The sequence below is a fragment of the Xenopus laevis genome, chromosome 2L, assembly GCF_017654675.1.
Source record: "Xenopus laevis strain J_2021 chromosome 2L, Xenopus_laevis_v10.1, whole genome shotgun sequence".
Lineage (NCBI taxonomy): Eukaryota > Metazoa > Chordata > Amphibia > Anura > Pipidae > Xenopus > Xenopus laevis.
In genome coordinates, this window is record NC_054373.1 from 158,646,682 (window position 1) to 158,660,506 (window position 13,825).

Consider the following 13,825-nt stretch of genomic DNA (forward strand, 5'->3'; position numbering starts at 1 on the left):
TATGGAATTGTGTCAACTTTTTTAAAAGCAGGCAATAAAATATAAACAGGGCAAGGAAAGTTTTCAATGCACCCGCCTATAGCTGTATTATTATACTAAGGCAGTGGTTATCAGACTTTGTCAGTTCAAACCCCACTTAAAGGAAAACTATACCCCCCCAAACAATATAGGTCTCTATAAAAAGATATTGCTCATATGTAAGACCCTGCTTCATGTAAATAAACCATTTTCATAATAATATACTTTTCTAGTAGTATGTGCCATTGGGTATTCATAAATAGAAAATTGCCATTTAAAAAAAATAAGGGCCGTCCCCTGGGATCGTACGATTCACTGTGCACACAAACACCCCAAACAAACCATACATGTTAGGTCACATGAGCCAATTAACAGACAGAGTTGTGTCTTTTGCTTCCAGAATTTTTCCTGTTACAGTTAGAGTTGTAGTATTTCTGGTCAGTAAATGGTGGCTCAAGGCAAGAGATGTAAAAGGGCAGTTTTTACTTAAATATATATTCCAGTTTTGTTAGATTCTTTCATATGCCACTTAATTTGATATAAACTGTCGGTTGCTCAAGTATTCATTTTGGGGGTATAGTTTTGCTTTAAAGGTCAGGACTTTTCTTAGCTCATGTATAGATATAGGGAATATTGGTTTATCACTCATTCAGTCATAGTAATATCAAGAAGAGCAAATACATGCACCACTGCTGCAAGCCCTCCCAGGGGGACCAGCCCCAAAGTTTGGGAACCAATGTACAGCTGTACTAACTAAGGTATGATAGTTTTATTCAGTAACCATTGCTACAAGGGGGTCACCGACCCAGCCCATGACATGATGAAGAAGGAAATTCAGGCATACTGAGCTACAGCACACCCCCTTTGTTGCAAAGTTCATTTGCATTTCATGAATCATGCGCCCAATCAAATGAAAGGGTTTATTCACCTTTACTTTATTGTTTTTTATTTTTTATTTGTGTTTTTTTGAGTTGTTTTTCAAAGTTTGGATAGCAGCACATACTCCCAAGTACAGCAAAATAAAATGATAGTCTTTCTTGGCTCCATTCTAAAAGCAGGCAAGAGGATCAAAACAAGGGATCCACCGAATCCAGGATTCGGTTCGGTATTCGGCCGAATCCTTGTGCCTGGCTGAACCGAACCCTAATTTGCATATGCAAATTAGGGGCGGGGAGGGCAATCACATAACTTTTTGTCACAAAACAAATGTTTTTTCCACCTTTTACCTTCCTGTCAGTAATTTGCATATGCAAATTAGGATTCGGTTCGGTACTCGGCCAAATCTTTCATGATGGATTCGGGGATTTGGCCGAATCCCAAATATAGGATTCGGTGCATCCCTATTCAAAACCTTTTATTGTTGCAGGCTCTGACGCCCTTAAAGGATCAGTAATATCAATTTTTAACTAAAAAATTTGTTAGTGTAGAATGAAAAAAAACCACAGACATATTAAACTTTTAAATCGCTAAGTCTTTATTAAGAAATAACTTAACGAAATCCATCATGCAGCACTTGATTTCTCCTCCCTGGCTATCTTCTATAAGGAAGGCAGGGAGGAGAAATCAAGCGCCAAATGATCGCCTTTACTGAAGAGGAGAACAAGCGGATTTTCGCTAAGTTATTTCTTAATAAAGACTTGGCAATGTAAAAGTTTAATATGTCTTTGTGAGGATTTTTCTTTTTTTTTTAAATTACTGAAAGAATTACTAAATGTTAACTGAAAGGTGAACCACCCTTTTAAACCCATGCAAATGCAGTGCAATGCAAGGAGCAGAAGCGCCTCAGACTTCAGTGTTACAGCAGCGAGCAGACGAAAATGAAACTGCCTGGGGTTGATGGGTTGAGAATAATAAACTTCAGGGCCAGCAAAGCATAACTAATGTAGAATTTATCTAGAAAAAATAATATTAAAACGGCTTTTAATAACAGGGTGTGTTTACCGTATAAACTCGAGTATAAGCCGAGTTTTTCAGCCCCCAAAATATGCTGAATAAACTCTACCTCGGCTTCTTCCCGGGTCAAGCGCAAAAACGGTCGCCGGCGTCTAAGAATAGTCTCCAAGAATATTCGCCGGCGTCCAAGAATGGTCACCGGCATCCAAAAACGAGACGCCTGCACCTCCAATGGGAGCAATTATTTAATTGAAACTTACCAGAAGCGGCTGCATTTCTCACCCTAGGCTTCTACTCGAGTCAATAAGCTTTCCCAGTTTTTATAGGTAAAATTAGGTACCTCGGCTTATACTCGGGACGGCTTATACTCGAGTATATACGGTATATACAGACATTTGTCTGTCCCCTTATAGAACAAGTGTTTCTTGGTGGTGGAACCCAATTCATTATTTTTGCCAAGTCAACCCTTTCCGCGTCAGACTGGCCCACCACATACCTCCCAACCTTCCCGTTTTGAGAGGGACAGTCCCGCTTTTGACAGCTCATCCCGCAGTCCTGGATACGTAATATTTCCCGAGTTTCTCCTTGATCTGCTGCACTGAACAGCCAGAAAAAGATACAAAGTTTCTAACTTAATTAGCTCTTGGCAGACAGCCCAGAATACATACTTAACATACTTTGCAATGGTTTTAGATAAGATAAGAACTTACACAACTTAAAGGGCAATTCATCTTCATTAGAAAAACTGTTACTAATGCTGCTAAGCATTTGTATCAACTTCATGTTCATTCCCTAATTCTTTATGGAAACAAACACATGGAAAATAGACTATACCAAGTAAAGAAAAGTAATAAGAAAGTAAAAAGGTTGAGTGAGAAGTGGCAGAAAATTGGAGAATGGGTCTAAGGTTTTCTGGTGGATCCCAGTCCGACGCTGAACCCTTTCAACCCACACACGTGTTGCAGAATGAACTGTATCTGAAGAATATCTCACAACTGCTTTAACCTTTTACATGCCATGGGATGTAGCATCTACAGTGCTATCAAAGTACCAGTAGGCCAGGACCATAGATTGTATGGGGCAAATTCACTAACTTCCAGAAATTCGCCAGCGATGGCCCATGTGTATAGTTCATGTGCCATATGTTAGGCAATGTAGGGGGGAAGCCGGGTACCCTAAAAAAAATGTACAATCTTTTGCAGCCGATCACCCTGAAAAAATGAAAAGTCGTCAGTGTCTTTTGGGACTTCGAAAAATTTCAAATTTTTTTGGAGGAACTCCTATCTACTCTGTTGCACTTCGTCTGGTCTGAGGTGGCGAAGGCAAGTCTGGCGCAAGAGGTAACGTTCAGTAAAATCAGCATCTTAGTGAATTTGCGTAATTAAGTTGATTCACCAGAGCGAAAATTAGTCTGCCGTTACCGAGTGCGAAGTACCGATTGAGTCTATCTCCTTCGCTAGCGAATTTTCGCCAGTGTTAGTCACTTCGCCCTTTAGCAAATTTGCCCCTATGTCTAGGATCTCAGCTTTGATCCTTGTGTTCACGGGCAACATGGAGCGTGATCACAGATTATTAGCTCACAAAGGATTCATGTTTCGGCTGTTATCTGATGTTCTCTATATCAGGGGTCCCCAACCGCCGGGCCACGGACAGTCTTCAACTGGGCTGCCAAATTGGGGCGCCGGCGCTCCAGAATTGGACGCCGACCCCCTCTCACAGTCAAAAAAAAGGTTGGGGACCCCTGCTCTATATGTTGCACCTACTAATTCATCTGCAATAACCCAGCATGTACCTGCAGCCAAATCATTTGGGCAAGGGCTATGGCACAAATGTGAGATTTGCCACACAACTTCCCTCTTGGTGGGTGGTAAAATGCCTGAATGTAACGATTCAAAGACTTACAGGACATGCGATTACCGATTGGAAATAGTGATGAATTTCTCAGTGCTAATCATGTGACAGATGCACCAGATTTCCATGTAAGTCTATGAAAAAGCAAATTTAAGAGGCTCAGCTGGAACTCACCTGGGCACCATAATAAAGTCCGTGTGCCAGGGCTGTAAGAGCTAATTACTAGATCAATCTGCGCCTGAATGTGAACAGGATTTAAATGATCAAAGAGTTAAGGGGCATATTTATAAAGGGTCAAATTTCGAATTGAAAAAACTTCGAAATTCAAAAGCATTGGGCTTCAATAAATCTCAAAAATAATTGAGTTTTAAGACAAAATTTGAGTTTTGCCACAAAAGCCTCAACCGGAATTTAGTAAATAACCCCCTAAGAAGTGATACATAATAATAGTCTAAACTGAATGTTGGATCAATAGGCTGACTACCATAATGAACCCGAATCCTATCCAAAATATTAAAATCTTGTGTTGGGAGTCTGTAAAGCTGGCCATAGATATTTTTAAAAGATCAGATCCTGATCGTGAGACCACGATCTTCTTGGAATGATCGTACGAATTTACCATCAACTAAAAAGACCAATTTGCCAGGAAAACAAAGGGGAGCTGCCTGCTTGACCCTGCAAACATAGATAGATTGCACTGGGACCGACAAAGATTTTTTAACCTGGCCGATCAATTTCCTGACAGATGTCGGCCAAAAAATCGTAAGATGTACGATCGTTCGAATCCCACTAACCGCACGATAATTTCGAAGGATTGGTCGGACTTCCCTAAAATCGGTCGTTCGGCAAGAAGAATCGTCGCATCTATGGGGAGCTTTAATGGGATTAGCTCATCTGGGCACTAATTTCTGATCTGACTGCTGTGGATAAACATAGACAAGTCAATAAGTCAGACCCCTGCACAGAATAACCCAGTGTGTGTTACTGAATATTTATAAGACAAAGTGAATGTGAGCTCATCATTCGTGTGACTCTATTAATGTAACATTCCCTGTACCCACAAGACTGCTAGCAGGCTGGACTGAAATCTGCAGAATAGATGTCATTATGTGGAATGCTTTATCTGTGCAGTCAAACCAAGGAGCATGGGAGGCAATGTGTTAACCCCTGTGTTGCCATCACACTAGTAATCACTGACTGTCAGTTATCAGAAACAGGAAGGGAAATGAGAGGCATACAGCTGGTACTGACACATAATTGTATTTGGACGATAAAACAACAATAAATCACTATCAACATATTCTAAAATTTCACCCCATCCCTTTTCCCAGATTGCTGTGACCCTAGCAGGTGTCTCTGCTCTCCACATCTAGCTCCAGCTATGTCTCTTGCTGTTGTCGATTCACATTAGTGGGCCAGCCTAGAAAGATGGCAGTTTACAGGCAGTGAGCCAATGGGGTTTTCAGCTGTGCAAAAGCCAGTGCCATTATAAAGCATAGATAAACTTGCTATCAGGGTACGCTCACAATACATACATTTCTGTATTTCTATACAGAACAGATATTAGATGATGAAGGAACCTTGTTTATAAAGACACTGCTGGGCGAGCTAGAGACATCAGGATTTGCTACCTCTGCTACTTTGCTTTCTCCGAAAGACTGGTTTTCAATCCCATCTACTTGCAGTTGGTCTTCTATCTGCCCAGCAGTGTGTCTCTCTAGATATTGGATTGCTTCAAGGCCCATCTTCTCTTCTCCTGAAGACTGGTCTTCTGCCTGACCAAGGTTCTCTTCCTTTAAACGTTGCTTTTCTCTATCCTCTAGAATATCTTCCAGTGCGGAATGATTTTCTGCATTTGGACCCTTTATCGCGTCCATGCCTATGGAAGGATCAGCTGCTGGGCCTTGGGCTGGTTTTGTTTTATTCACATCCACGTCGTCTACTTCGCTTGGAATTAAAACTCTTTCCATGGACTCCATGACTTCTTCTCTAAGTTCATCTTCAGATTCTTCAAAATTGCTTTTAAAAGATAAAATGTCATAGGAATTCAATTGTATTACTTAGAGATGAAAATGAGTTAAGTATATTTTGCATGCAGGCAGTACTAATTCTAACCTTTTGATTTTGATGCAAGATTTATATATTGACCACATGAATGGTGGTAAAGTCATGTATCTGGTGCAGACAAGTTTCTGGATTATGGCTTAGAAAGGTATTATTCTAAATGTGTGTACTCATATTATACCGTTATCCTTCTTACTTGAGATGCTCTATTCACCTTGGTTTATGGAGATTTGTCACCTGCAGTTAAATCTTCGCTATAATGGGCCACAAATCTTCCGAAAATGCTATCCCCTTCACTATCACTAAAATTAAATTGCATTACTCGCAGTGATTTAATCATGGGAAAAATGGGAAAATGCAAAGGAAGGCATTGCCCCACAATTAAGCCATGAATAATGTAATTTACTTGCTCTAGTTATCGAATGACAATTTCGCATTCAATTTGAGACCTGCAGCTGGCCAGGTTCCCACAGAATGCCCGCAAAGCGATCGGGATTCGGCCAAAATATACTCCATGTCCCCATTGTGTGGGAGGCCCGTGGGTATCCTTTATCTGCAGTGGGGTGGGTTACAAGCGGCCATTGAAGGGGGAAACATTAAAAAAAAAGGTCTATGCTTTACAATGTAAAAAATCAATTGGTGTGATGTCACTTCCAGTTTGTGGGGCATCACTTCCAGGCATCACAGTGCTCACTGCAGGAGTGGGGCAGAACCTCATGGGGATGAGAAAGTGGGTTAGTGGCTCCGGGTCAGGCTTAGGTAACATACATAGTAACATAGTAAGTTAGGTTGAAAAAAGACACATGTCCATCAAGTTCAAACATTTAAAGGAGAAGGAAACCCTGTAAGAAAAAACCCCGTACCCCCCATCCCACGTAGACCCCTCCTCCCCCAGGCTAAGTGCCCCCCGGGGGGAATGCCCTATACTTTATTCTTACCCCCTCGTCGCAGATTCTGACAGTGGAGTTCCACGCTGCCATCTTCTGGGTCTTTGGTAAGATGACTGGGAGATCGGCAATCTCCGTCAATTTCGGTGCATGCGCAGTTGTCGAAAACCCGGCAAATTGCTCCAACTGCGCATGCGCCGACATACCAATCTCCCAGTCAGCTTATCAAGGACCCAGACTCTATTTTAACCTGCTTAACTGCCAGTTGATCCAGAGGAAGGCAAAACACCCCATCTGAAGCCTCTCCAATTTGCCTCAGAGGGGGAAAAAATTCCTTCCTGACTCCAAAATGGCAATCGGACTAGTCCCTGGATCAACTTGTACTATGAGCTGTTTCCCATAACCCTGTATTCCCTCACTTGCTAAACACCATCCAACCCCTTCTTAAAGCTATCTAATGTATCAGCCTGTACCACTGATTCAGGGAGAGAATTCCACAACTTCACAGCTCTCACTGTAAAAAACCCTTCTCAATATTTTTCTTCTAATCAGAATGGGTGACCTTGTGTAAGGTAAGTGGGTATGCTTGGAAGCGGGTCTAAAAAACAGACTCATGCAGGTCTCTAGCCTGTGGCTGCAGTTTTACTTTGGGTGACAAATCTCCCTACGTGCCATTACCCCAAAAGAGAATGAAGAGCTTACATAAAGTTTCCCTGGACAGCCCTCCCTATTACATCACCAACGTCACCAGTTGGCCCCGCCCAACTTCACCTTGTACATTGCAGCGGACTCTGTTAGCCTTCGCCAAAACTGAGCATACTTCTTATCTGCATTCACTGTGCATGGTGGCACACCCGCTGCACTTTATCTCAACATGTGGAGTGAAGTAGGAATTATTTGTGGGGTGAACTGGTGTGGTTCAGGAAGGGGGCTTTCTACTACTACATTTCATCTAAACCATTTTGTTCCACTTTAGGTTAAAGTGGCTGCTAGTGATGAGTGAAACTGGCCTGTTTCACTTCACCACACCCGTGAAACCATAGACAAATTTGCAAAATATGAAAAAAAAAATGCATTGGATTCAAGGGGCATTTTTATCCTTGCATCAAGTGCAACAAAATGCCTTTTTTTTAAAAAAATTTCACCATGAATGTATATCAGCCAAAAAAATATGTTGATCTCTAGTGGCTGCTGTAGGCAAAACTATACAAACAGGGGTTAATTTACAGATGCTAAGTTGCACCAGGATAGTTACCAATAGCAATGAGTTTGATCTTTGCTTTCATTTTCCAACTTACAATATACTGTTCAAAGCAAAATGCTGATTGGTTGCTATTAGTAACTGCACTTGTGCAATTTAGCACCTATTCTAGTATATTAAACCTCTAGACTCAAAAACAAATGCTTCCAAAAGGTTTTCGCTACACTATTTTGAAACTCGGCAAAAAAACAATGCATCCTTTTCTAATACCACTGGGAAACGTTATATTTTAGCCACAACACAGGTGCATAGCAACCTTTTACTACAATGTGGTCTTATTATAATACATAACCCTTGGAATGTTACAGCAAAAGCACAATTATATGAAATTGGTCACTTGTATGTATGTAATAGGCACGGACATTTGTCAGGACACGGCTGCATTTATACATATTATGATGTGATATACAATATCTGGTAGTGAGAAGTCTAGAGCAGCTTGGCTTGCTGAGTAACCCTAAATACATTTCAACCCCCATGCAAACGGCTTCTTTGGTTCAACAGAGTAGTAGTGAATATCTCCACATTTTAAACTTAAACAGCATGCAGCAGTCAGCATTTTCAAGAGACTCTCACATGACCTGTGAGTTCTCCAGCGAATCCAGAATAGCCTTAAAAGAAATAGGGAAAGTATTCAGCAGTGTTGTTGTCCAGTTGACTTGTATCTATGTGGGTGTAGGACTAAACATTTACAGTTTCCCCCAGTCACTTTCAATTGAAATCGCCTGAAAGTGCTGGTAAGGTTTGCTTAGCACTTAAAAACATTTTAAAGATAATGAAAAAAGTTCACCAGTGTGTAAGGCTATAGTAAATTGAGCTGCACCGTTACTCTATTAGCTTTACCCCCTATATTTGCTCCGGATGAGACTTATTATCCTCAGGAGATGAGTGTAATACACTGTTATCAGTAGAATTTACAAAGGGTGACAGTGGTTCTTTTAACATTAAGTATAACTAATCAGAACAAATCCACAAGAGAGAATAAAGTGACAATAAAGAAGACAGTCATGGAGTAGTCAGTACATACTCACAATAAGGGAAGTGGCTGAAATTGCTAGTGGTAAAACCAACATATCACTATGTCGCCCAAAGTTGCCTCTGAAGGAAACGTCAGACGACTTAGCGATATGTTGGTTTCACCTCCAGTGATTTCAGTTATTTCCTTAGTGAAGTGGATCTGTCATACATGTTGTTTTAACAGTTGATTTTGGGCCTTTGTAAGATTTTTTTGGGCCTATGCCCAGGGGCGATCCTGGCCATTATGCCGCCTGAGGTGGCTTTCGTTCTGCCCCCCCTCCCCACAGCACTCACATTTGCAGCGCCGGAGGGGGATGGGGCAATTGCGCTCTCTGCACTAGAAGAGCTAAATTTCCGGGTTGAAAAAATGGAAATTCGGCTCTTAGTTACCAGGAGCGGCATTTTTGCTGCCCCTGGCAACCAGAGGGGCACTAATAAATTTTTCTACTTTTTACATTTGTTTCTTTATTATTAGAGATCCTCACATCTTTTTTGGATACAGTGTTTTTAGACTTTGCACCTTGGGACTGAGGTGAACTGTGAGTGTATTCTCCTTCATTATTTCTACCACAATTTTGTATTTTTGATTTAACATTTCTTTGTTGAGTGGTACCATAGATACTTGCTGTAATGTGGCAGTAGCACAAACCTTGTTTCTACACCCCTGCCTATGCCCTTTTACCCATTTGCCCAGAAAAGTGTGAACCTTGATGTCAACATCAAAGGTTAAAGATGGTTTCTGTAATCTGCAGATTTTGTGGTCGCCCCCGATTTTCCAATGTTACAGCATTCTCCCCAAAATGGTTGCCAATTTGTTTATGAAGATTTGAAATAAAGGAGCCGCTCAGAGAAGAAGTATTTAAGTTTGCTCAGCAGTTGTGTTAGACTTACCACCGCTACATACTGTATATCATCACCTGGATGAAGCTTTCACTGAAATCAAGGCACAACAAACACAGTCACACTGTTCTTACGTATCATCATCATCTGATCTTGGCTCAAGTCTCTCTTCATCCAGATCATCATCTGAATTTATATCAGCTTCAGAGTCCTGCCTCTCTGGCAGCCATGGTTTCAGCGTCCCATCTAAATGCGAAAACAAGTTTCTTTTATACCGGAGTGCACGTCAATGCAGCTCTATGACAATAACTCCGATTCATGTACAGGCAAACTCACACTCATTTTGGATGTAGGGAGTGGCAGTTCAGCAAAAAGCTGGAGGACCAAAGGTTGCATATATTCTGGCCAATACCTAATCTGAAGCCATGCATACAATTTACATTTTGTTTTTGGGTTATACATACACAAAAGACATGAACATCTTGTAAATGATATCCTTATAAACGGTGACTGGTGATGTCATCAGTTATAAACGGTGAGTAGCGATGTCATTTTTGTCACATGACTCACTGAAACATGTGTATTATAATAAATAAAGTACCCCCTGAGGATATTAGAAGTCACCTCGGAGTTCCATGACCTGTATATGGTCATGGAACTCCTTGGTGACTTATAATATCCTTATAATTTACAGGAAGGGGTCCTTTATTCACTATATATGCATGGATGGCTCTTACCGCACACATCTTCATTCACATCAGCTTCTCCCAAGGCCCTCAGTAAGGTTTCAGGTGCCACCTGGTTCCACTGCTTTCTGTTCCCTGCCAGTTCTTCAGCTTCCTCATAGAAAACAACATTTTCATTAGATAAAAAAAATTAAATAGACGCTTGTGATGAAAAAAACAACATTATACACATTATTTGTTGTACAGGTATGGGATCCGTTATCAGGGAACTCGTTACCCAGAAAGCTCTGAATTGCGGGAAGGCCATCTCCCATAGACTCCATTTTATCCAAATTTTTTAAAATGATTTCTTTTGTCTCTGTAATAATAAAACAGTATCTTGTACTTGATCCCAACTAAAATATAATTAAACCTTATTGAAAGCAAAATCAGCCTATTGGGTTTATTTAATGTTTATATGATTTTATAGTAGACGTAAGGTGTGAAGATCCAAATTGCAGAAAGATCTGTTATCCAGAAAACCCAGGTCCCGAGAATTCTCGATAACAGGTCCCATACCTATAATGTAATGCCTGGAGCAGAACATTCATTTCAAACTATGTGAGCCAGTGAAGAAGTGGGTTTGGAAGACACCATTTTTATTAAACAGACCCCTCTCTATGCAGGTCCCTATAGTTACACAACTGCTTTAGACTAAAGGCTAGAGGGTGTTCTAGTAGCCATGATACAAAACTTTATGTATGATACAACACTTTTTAAAGTAAGGGAAGTGGTTGGGAAAGTGCCGACTAGCCAGGTGGTGTTAGCAGGTACTTTCAGCTTGATAAAGGAACTAAAATGTTCTGAAAGCTTGCTTTGTTTATCTTAGTTAGCCAATAAATGTATCACTTTTATACCAGCTTTATTTTTTTATCCTGTGACTGGCCAACACGATACCACAACTTTACCAGGAACTTTCTATAATCCTATATCATACCTCCCAACATTCTAAAATAGAAAGAGGAACCATAAGATTGGCCACACGTAGCACCTCAATTTTGGACCATGCCCGTTTTTGTGACCACACCCCCTAATTACCATGTTCCTTTTACAAAATTTGGCAGGATATGAAAGATTGAACACATTTCTGTGGTTTTGTTATGTGTTATTACAGTTTAGCTAATGAAGGTGTATTGGCCTTCAGGGTAAGGGCACACGGGCAGAACTGCCTTTCCTTCCGCCGGCTATAATGAAAAATCGTCCAGCGGGATGGCACTTGTGGAGCTTCGGAGTTTCCTTGTGAGCGATTTTTCATTATAGCCGGCGGCTAAGGTAGGGGAAGGCAGTTCGGGGAGATTGTTGCCCTGAAGAAGAGTCGGTTTGTCGCCGGAGCGACTAATCTCCCCGAATCTGCCCGTGTGCCCTTACCTTTAAGTGGCAAGTCACAGAGTTTCTCCAAGAAATCTGCTTATCTTAAATTGTTACAATTGTTTATTTGCTTATCTTAAATTGTTACAAAATTATCTAAGTGCACCTGGCACATATTCTGGGCTCTTTGCCAAAAGCCAATTACGTTTAAGAAACTTTATATTTTTATCTGGCTGTTCAGTGCAGGAGATCAAAGAGAAAGTCAGGAAATTTCAGTAACAATTCGGCACTGCAGGTTGAGCTGTCAAAATCAAGACTGCCGCAAAAAACAGGACATTCGGGAGATATGCTATATTCACTGAAACAAAACTACAAATGGCCTTAACTGGAGTTTTTGTTTGCCGACCTCTGGATCAATAAAAAAAACAACCTTGATAGAGCAATGACCTTTTACAGCCACAGGCTCTATGTAACTAGGCAACGTGTGACTGCTGTGCACTTATAATGATATAATAGCAGTATTCTGGGAAGTATTCTGGGGAGTAACAACCAATCAAAATATTCCTTTCATTGTTTTATTTGTAGCTGGTGAAACATAGCTAGTTACTGATTGGTTGCCATGGATTTACTGTCCAAGTGCAGGTTTGCCCAGCTGTTTCCAGTGGTACAAATTGTGGCACAGGGAATTGGCACAGAGGAAACAAGGAAAACTATATAGTCAACTCTTCATTAGCCTTTTTAAAGGGCATTGGAAATGGTGACGTTGAGAGTGATATTCTGAGACAATTTGCAACTGGTTTTCATTTTTTATTATTTGTGGTTTTTGAGTTGTTTATACCTTTTTATTTAGCAGCTCTTTAGTTTACAATCTGGTTGCTAGGGTCCAAAATACCCCAGCAACCATGCACTGTTTTGAATAAGAGACTGGAATATGAATAGGAGAGGCCTGAAGAGAAAGATGAGTAATAAAAAGTAGCAATAACAATACATTTGTAGCCTTACAGAGCATTTATTTTTAGATGGGGTCAGTGACCCCCATTTGAAAGCTGGAAAGAGTCAGAAGAAGAAGGCAAATAATTAAAAAACTATAAATAATAAAGACCAATTTAAAAGTTGCTTAGAACTGGCCATTCTATAACATACTAAAGATGTCCAACATTGGCCCTGATATTTGTGCCAAATGTCATTTGGTTGGTGGAGACTCCTCTGCACAGTATAACTAATAAACATGGGCAAAAGTGTAAAGCCTCGACAAAATACTGCCACTCACAATAGAAAAAATATGTAAGATATTAGTTTTGTGTGACATGCCTCAATAAGTGTTGTGGAAAGTAGGGATGCACCGAATCCAGGATTCGGTTCGGGATTCGGCCAGGATTCTGCCTTTTTTAGCAGGATTCAGATTTGGCGACTCCTTCTGCCCGCCCGAACTGAATCCGAATTTGCATATGCAAATTAGGGGAGGGAAAACTCGTGACTTTTTGTCAGAAAACAAGGAAGTAAAAAATGTTCCCCTTCCCACCCCTAATTTGCATATGCAATTTCTGATTCAGGATATGCAAATTAGGGTTCTGGTTCAGTATTCGGCCAAATCTTTCACAAAGGATTCGGGGGTTCTGCCTAATCCAAAATAGTGGATTTGGTGCATCCCTAATGGAAAGAGAATAGAATTCAATATACCAGGCAGACCCGGACTGGCAATCTGTCAGATCGGACTAATGCCCGAGGGGCCGTTTTGTATTTTGTTCAAGTGGGCCGCTGCAGTGTCTCTGCCGCACTATTGACTCGCCCCTTCACTGACACTCGGCACGTAAAGATGGTTTCCTACAGCAAGCGTGACAAGCCCCCCCCTTGCAGCCCAGGAGGTGAAGTTGTGAACTGAAGCTGACCCAAGTCGCCCAGGCAGGGAGGTAGAAGCGTGTCTGGCAGCTGCACAGAGAAGGCAGCCAGGCACGTAACAA

The 13,825-nt window shown here is 41.0% G+C and overlaps 1 protein-coding gene across 2 annotated transcripts in view; it reads right to left on the minus strand.

Annotated features, from left to right (window-relative positions):
• Nucleotides 1-5,006: 5,006 nt before the first annotated feature.
• nek5.L (NIMA-related kinase 5 L homeolog) overlaps nt 5,007-13,825 on the minus strand; it is a 32,046-nt gene continuing 23,227 nt past the window's right edge. For both annotated transcript variants that reach the window (XM_018247613.2, XM_018247611.2), the window contains 3 exons: nt 10,569-10,667; nt 9,966-10,077; nt 5,007-5,781 (listed from right to left, as the gene is read on the minus strand). In XM_018247613.2, coding sequence (XP_018103102.1) covers nt 5,310-5,781; nt 9,966-10,077; nt 10,569-10,667 — 683 coding nt within the window. In that variant the 3' untranslated portion in view covers nt 5,007-5,309. The remainder of the gene's footprint in view (nt 5,782-9,965; nt 10,078-10,568; nt 10,668-13,825) is intronic.